The 7822-nt window shown below is 38.0% G+C and overlaps 1 protein-coding gene across 1 annotated transcript; it reads left to right on the top strand.

The window, feature by feature from the left end:
- The first annotated feature begins 387 nt into the window (after positions 1 to 387).
- On the top strand, positions 388 to 6615 carry mad2l1 (mitotic arrest deficient 2 like 1). Its single transcript, XM_003221805.4, has 5 exons — positions 388 to 593; positions 1859 to 2005; positions 3984 to 4104; positions 4600 to 4703; positions 6068 to 6615. Exons 1-5 carry the CDS (start codon positions 521 to 523, stop codon positions 6238 to 6240), a joined length of 618 nt encoding a protein of 205 aa, XP_003221853.1. The 5' UTR covers positions 388 to 520; the 3' UTR covers positions 6241 to 6615.
- The last annotated feature ends 1207 nt before the right edge of the window (positions 6616 to 7822 follow it).

Below are 7822 nucleotides of genomic sequence, written 5' to 3'. Positions count from 1 at the left end.
CTGAGTGTTGTTCTTTATTTACTATTCTAATAATAACCATCTTGATTAGCACTGAATAGCCTTGCAGCTATTCCTGGCTGATTCCTGCCTGGGGTGTTGCAGTTCTTTGTAAGCGAATTATTCCGGGATTGCCAGTTTTCTGAGCTATCTCGACTCTACCAATCTTAGTATTCCAGATAGGAGGCAGCCATAGCTGGCTGTTAAAAGCAGGATCTGAGGCGCGCAAAGGAGTGCAGGCTTACGTCAATTTGATGAGAGATCCTAGCGAGGACAAACCCGCGCCTGCGCACATCACAAGAGCGAAGAGCAGCTCGATTGGCCTTCCTCTGTTTGCGCCTGCGCAGTGAGCCGTCGGCGTCAAGTTTTGCGTCTTACGTCCACGTGACTCCTCAGGGGCGGGGCTTTGGATTTTGAAAAGCGTGGCGGGAAGGCCTCTAAAGCCGCTGTCTCGTTACTTAAAAGGGGCGAATTACTAAGGCTTTGGGGGCGGCTTTCCTCCGGTTTTTCCTTCCTTCATGCCATGGCGAAGCAGCAGAGCCGGGAGCAAGGCATCACCCTGCGGGGCAGCGCGGAGATCGTGGCGGAGTTCTTTTGTGAGTCGGAAGGGGCTGCTCTGGAAACTGGCTCGCTTAGAATACCGGGGGCGGGGGGGGGGGACGTCTACACTGTAGAATTAATGCGGTTTGACACCATGGCCGGATGCTACTGAATTATGGAAGGTGTCGCTTTACAATTCCTTTAGCTTTTGTTGTGCCTCACCAAACTACAAATGCCATGATTCTATAGCATTGATCTATGGCATGGACGTTAAAATAGTGTCGAACTACATTAATTCAACAGTGTAGATCAGTCATGGGCAAACTGGGGCCTCCAGGTGTTTTGGACTCCCAACTCCCACAATTCCTAACAGCCTCAGGCCCCTTCCTTTTGGAACATGGCCATACAGCCCGGAAATGTTACAGCAACTCCATGCAGATACCCTCAATGATTGACTTTGCAGCAATTCAGTGCTAATCAAGCTTGCTAATTGCAACATTCAGACTTACTTTTAAACAGACAAGGATTCTTTCTCCCACCCTGGACATTGCACAGATATATACACTCCACTTATCTCACCTCCAACAGAACCTCTGAAGATGCCAGCCACAGATGCAGGTGAAACGTCAGGAAAAAATGCTTCTGGAACATGGCCATACAGCTCAGAAAACTCACAGCAACCTTATTATTACTCTATTTATACCCTGCTTTATCTCCCCCAAAGGGAACTCGAAGCGGCTTTATATAAAAGCATCAGCATAGCCATTTAAAATATACGAACATTAAAACAGGATTACATAAAAATAGTGTCAAAACATTCCCAGTTAACAATCATTAAAACAAATTTAAAGTTGATCTCTGTTGGCTTCCACTGTAAACTCATATTAACCCTGCCTTGTCTTTACATTGGTGTTTTCTCCCAGTGTGAGTGTTAGATTTTAATCTTCTGGATAATAAGAATTAGCAAAGGCAGTGCGGTTTGCTGGGGTTCAGGATATATTCCTAGAGAAAATATTTTAGATCAAGTCTGAATAATCAAATCCACAAAAATCTAAACCACAAACATGGGGGGATGAAGATCTACAGCACAGTTTGACCTCCATATATATCCATGTTTCTATCATAGAAACATTCCCTCCAAAAAGAAACAATGCCTAAAAGCAAACCTTGATTTTGCCATTTTATATATGGGGTATCTTTTACTACGCCTTGTGTATGCCAGTGTTACCTTGCAGCCGGAAATACTTAATGGGATATAAAAAGAGAGCACAGTGAAGTGTTGATTCTTGAATTGTAATAACACATTTTTTCTCCTTTTCAGCATATGGCATCAATAGTATTCTATACCAACGTGGGATCTATCCTGCTGAAACCTTCACACATGTTCAGAAATATGGGCTTACTATGCTTGTTACAGCAGACTCTGAACTTAAAAACTATTTGAATAACGTCGTGGGGCAATTAAAAGGTATTCAAAGTAGTAGTATTGTTATTAAAGGGCGATTTACAGTTTTCTAGGTGGCATAAGTTTAAGAAAGCAGCATATGCTCCTTACAGGCTTAAGAGATGTAAAATCAAAGTTGGAGAGAACAGAACATGTTTATTCAGGAATGAATCCTGGGATCAAATTCTTCTTTTGCGTCCATAGCCCCTCTCACTTTGTCACTGCTGCTTCTTTGTTTGCGCTTGAATAACTGCCAGTGGCAGAACTAGACAGACTTGTGACTTCTTCAAGCATGGATTCATGTTTGGTTTGAATTGTCTGTGTAGCTTGGTTTAGCCACAGCATTTTGTTTCATTATAATTCTAGTTGCAATTCAAATGCCAAATATATATTGCATCAATATGCTGAATTGCAGATTTTTTAATTTTAAGATAGTGCTACTATGTATGTGGAGTTTGTTTCCAAAAGTACCAAATCCAAACAAAAAAATGAAAAATTAGTTATAGGCGGCTCCGTACTGTTGGTCAAGAGTAAAATATTAAAACATCAAAATGTGTCATATCACTCCTATACAGGGTTTGGGAAACTACATTTTATACTATAACAATGCTCATCCTCAGTATGGTTATTATTTCTGTAAAATTTGTTTAGATGGATATGGTACCTTTTGGTAGTTTGTGAACTGGATTCAGCCCCAGAAATAAAGGTATTCTGGATAGAATTTGCTAGTGTGTAGTTTAAAAACTGCCTACAGTGCAAATAAGTATGGAAAACTGATACATTTTATAGACATGCAACCTGTTTCTTAGTGTGCATTTCTGGCAAAACTAAATTGCTTTTATCTCCTCTGTAGTAGAATACGAAAGTGAAGGCTCTCTTGGGAGTTACGATTTAGCTTTGGCCAAGCATTTCCTCATTACTGCCTTGTTTCAAAATATGACAAGAGAGGGAAAAAAACCTGTGATGTTTTTTCAGTAGAAAGAAAATTGTGTCTCTATCTTCCTATTAGTGTACTAGAGAATGCTGTTTTTCTGCAGAATCCCAGCTAATGTAGGGAAATATACTTCTCTATCGCCATCAGTGTTAGAAGACAGGAAGATTTAAATACTCACCCTTCCCCTGTTGGGCTTTGTGTGGGAAGCAACACCAACGAGCTGCTCTTTTCACTTCTAAAAGTGTTCAGAGTTATTTGCACATATGAGAATGAGTAGAAAACATACTCAGAAATATAGCTAATGAACAAATACAAAATTGTAGCTACCTGGTGCAAGGCCAGAGTATTACTGGTAATTTGAATCAAACATAACACAGTGTGTGGCAAAATACATATCAATCTCCTGGGCAGCTGCTGCTGAGAACCCCAGATCACTCTGAGAAAACAGCTGTCTATTCCAGATGTGTACAATTAAACTAAGCAAAGAGACTAATATAATTTTGTGTCTAGAATTGTGTGTCTTCAAGTCGACTATTGACTATATCATGAGAAATACAGCGTTCCCTCACTTATCGTGGGGGTTACGTTCCAGGACCACCCGCGAAAAGTGAAAATCCGTGAAGTAGGGACGTTATATTTGTGTTGTTTGCAAGTAGCGTCTCTGTCCCCTCCTCGCCTCTCAAGCACACGCGTGTGTGCTCTCGCCGCTGCTGCTGCCTTGTGAGATGAAAACGAAGCTGCTTCAGCCTCCTTTTCTCTCCCTTAGGAAGGAAGTAGAAAGAAGGATTTATAAGGGATTTATAATATTATTTTATGATTTATACTATTATTTTAGTGTTTATTAAAAACCCACAAAACAGCAAGGGTGCAAAATGCGAACCACAAAGTAGCGAGGGAACACTGTACTCAGAGGTGGTTTGCCATTGTCTCATTGTGTAAAATAAAGCTTACAGCACCTGCTGTCTGGCACTAGCCTTCCTTCCATGCACTAACCAGCCCTCTCCCTGCTTAGCTTCTGGAATCGAATGGAATTTGGAACTAAAAGCTAATTTCGTTTCTTTTCTTCAGAATGGCTTTATGAGTGCCTAGTTCAGCGGCTAGTAGTGGTGATTTCTAATAAGGAAACCAGTGAAGTTCTTGAAAGGTGGCAGTTTGATATTGAATGTGACAAAAGTGCAAAGGATGAAAAGTAAGTATCATCATACTTCGATGCACATAACATTAAATGTTGGTACTTTTCTGACAGTTTATGACTTCTAGGCACATTGCCACAATGACATATTCGCTGCTATTGCCATCATGATCTCAACTCCAGATAAATCCTAACCTGTGTTAGAAGTTAGTTTATCTAACCTGCAAAATGTACCTGCCTTTCAAATGTTTAACTTTCCAAATTTCCAGCCATGTCCATTCACTGATTTTTGTTGCCCTAACTATTTTTCTTAAGATACGAATGAAAGTATAATGATATTATCTCAATCTACTCCCTGGGCTACCAAGTCATATAAACTGACCTGGTTAGGAATCAGTGAACAATTTATATATCAATATGCATCATATATGCACAACTGTCTAACCTTCAAAATGTTTCTGGAAAATGGTGTATATAGCAACATAGGCAGTCATAATGTTTCAATAATTTATTGTGTCAAACTTTCAATGTTCTATTTTATTGCATTTTCAGTGTCCCAAGGCAGAAATCTCAGAAGGCTATACAGGATGAAATCAAATCTGTTATCAGGCAAATAACAGCTACGGTGACATTTCTTCCATTGTTAGAAACTACTTGTAAGTAATACAACTTATTAACTGAACACAGCAAATAGCTATCAGGGTAACTTTAACTTTACCAATGAAACAAATACAGTGTTATAATTTTTGCATTTACAACCTGACTTGTTTTTTTAAAAAAAAAATCCTTCAGTAAAGAGAGACTAATTTTTATTGGGGAATGGTATAAAATGCCTTTGTACTAAGAACTGAAACAAAAGAGTTTGGGATAAACAAAATTTATATGGATGTCCAAAATATAATCAGCAAGAACAGAATATGGGACTTTTAGCCTATTTAGATTATCCAAATGTGCCCCAAATGATCAATTTTTGAAGAGATTCTGGATAAACAGTGACAGTCAACTTGTCAAATGACACTATTTCATTCCTATTTTATAAAATCCAAACATGTTGTAAGTTGTTTGAAGAGAATCTTTCCAATTGATTAATTGGAGACTAATGTAAATGTGGTTCCAATGCCCATTTTTGTTTTTCCTAAAGGAGGGTTGAATTATTGAACCCATAATTGAGAAGCACAAAACAGATGGGAAAATGTACGTTGTTCCCTCTGCTTTTGATCTTATTCCTTCCCTGCATGAATGCTTCCATTTTGTCCTTTTATCCCAGTGGTGCTCTATAATTAGTCATTATTATCGTCTGGAAGGAGGACAATACTTATGGGAAGAATGCATGGGTGCAAAAAAATACAGTATACCCACCCTGCTTCTGCATTTTGACTCATTGATCTTCCACTTTGTAGGCATTTGCGCAAACTTAATTTTGTCATATGGTATTATTAAAGGGACAGGCAACTTCAACAGTGGGGAGAGCGCATTTTGACCTTTGAGGGCTCACTATAGGCTTCACATCTGACAAATGTGCTGTTAATTTGTTTTTTCAAAATCGGGAGTGACTACATGTTTGCTTCCACTTTTAAGGAAGGGCACCAAAGGAGAAGTGCTTAGGATCAGAGTAGAAAGCTGATGCACAGAATAGGTAAAAAGGGAAAATCTGTTCTTACCCATATATCGTTAAAACAGTATGTCAGTAGTGTAGGTTCATGGTAAATCTATCCATCTGCAATGTTACGTTAGCCACTCTTTTAAATAATATTTAATATATTATATATAATAATATTAATAATATTATAATATTTCTGAAATGGAAAAGGTACCAAAAATGGCAGTGAAACTGAGAAAACAATATATTTCCTATGAAGAAACATTTGAAGAATTTTGCCATTTAATTTACACAATATCTGATGTGCTTTTTACCAATAACTGGTTACTTTGCACTCCTGAATAAATTTATTTTAAAATATGAAGATATACAGTATAAATACAGTAATATCAACGTGTGTGTTTTGACTTTTTTTCACAGGTGCCTTTGACTTGCTAATTTTCACAGACAAAGACTTGGAAGTTCCAGAAAAATGGGAGGAGTCAGGGCCACAGTTTATTTCCAACTCTGAAGAAGTCCGTCTCCGTTCCTTCACAACCACCATACACAAAGTGAACAGTATGGTGGCCTACAAAAAGGACGCTTTTCCTTAACATGACAGATACCGTTGTACAGTTCCTTAGCTGCTAATCGTTACTTTCTAAATGTAAATATTTCCTGTCTTGCCATCAGACTGTCAACCCTTAACTAACACTTTATCATTAAATATATTTCAAATATGCCAAATTCAAAGGTTTGTAGCTTGTCAATGGCTAAACAATGACGTCACCATGCCAAAATGCCCGGACGGTTATCTAACTTGAAGCCTAGTCTTAAAAACTGCAATGTGGATATATTGTTACAAATCCTATAATCTTTCTTTTTTTATGTCACAGAATTCTTTTCCTCCCCCGCCCCAATCTTGTGAAAGTGGGAAATGTGTTTATTTTAATTTTTGTGTTTTGTAGAATAAAAGTTTAAAACAAAAATCAAGAAAATTATTGGGTTTTCTCTTTTATAACTGACTAATTTTATTTCAAAATACAGCGAGGCCTACATTAAGAAAGCCAGCCTTTGGCCATTTTGGTGTCTACCGGACGGGGGGTTGTGGAACCAAACCTCAGGTCTGAAGGCACATTTGTACCCTGGAAATACACTTCATATTGTCGATTCCAAATGCTTCAAATTCATAGTTTGAAGAGACCACAAGGGCCATCCAATAATATATAATCAATGCATACTTGAAAAATTGCTATTTCTAATAAATAATGTCCCAAGTCAGGTTTAAGAACTAAAATAAAGTTGTCACCTATTCTTTTAAAGCAGTGCTATTTAAAGTTATGGTCCATGAAGATTTGTGATTACATGAGTTATTCTTTAATGGCCTCTGCCAAGTTTCCAGGGGAGCTAATATATATTGCAGCAAAATGTGAGGTTCTGTAGCAACAATACAATCCTATAGAGAAGTACTCCCCCTCTGATTAAGGAGCAGAAAAATACACCTTGTCTTGTCAGTAGTTTATATTGAAATATTTACAAATAATGCTCTTTTAAAGTTTATAATTCCCCCCCCCTCCCGCGCTTGCTTCATAAAAATTTCCTCACGAAACTTGGCACTGAGGTAGGCAGCCTCGAAGTCGTAATGTTTCATTTTACAATGTTCTCTCACTTATTGCTGGGATTAGGTTCCAGGACCACGCACAATAAGTGAAAATCCGTGAAGTAGGGACACTATTTTAATATTTATACATTATTTTAATAGTTACACACTATTTCAAGTCTTTATCAACCAATTGTGTGTTGATAAATCGCATCCTTTTCCCATTGCGACTTGGACTCCTTTTCTCTCCCTTTGGCTTCTCCTTCCTCCCTTCATTAGGCTGTAAATTGTAATTTTTTAATTATTTATAATAGTCTTATAGAGTTTATTGACAAACAGCGAATCCACGAAAAGTGAACCGCAAAGTAGTGAGGGAACACTGTATAGTTTTGTTGTTCGGCTAATGCAATAATTAATCTAATAGATTTTGCCTTAGCAGTAGGCGCAAATGTGTTGTCATAAGTCTCAAATTGTTTTTGAGCAAAGCCCTGCACTACTAACCTTGCTTTATATTTACAGGTTCAATCTGGTAGGTTTTCCCCCTATAAACCCATCTAGACCCAATTATGGGTTTATCCTTTGGTTTATTCACTATT

The sequence above is a fragment of the Anolis carolinensis genome, chromosome 5, assembly GCF_035594765.1.
Source record: "Anolis carolinensis isolate JA03-04 chromosome 5, rAnoCar3.1.pri, whole genome shotgun sequence".
In the NCBI taxonomy this organism is placed as follows: Eukaryota; Metazoa; Chordata; class Lepidosauria; order Squamata; family Dactyloidae; genus Anolis; species Anolis carolinensis.
The sequence above is the reverse complement of the archived record's forward strand: the minus strand, read 5'-3'. Positions and strand labels throughout refer to the sequence as shown.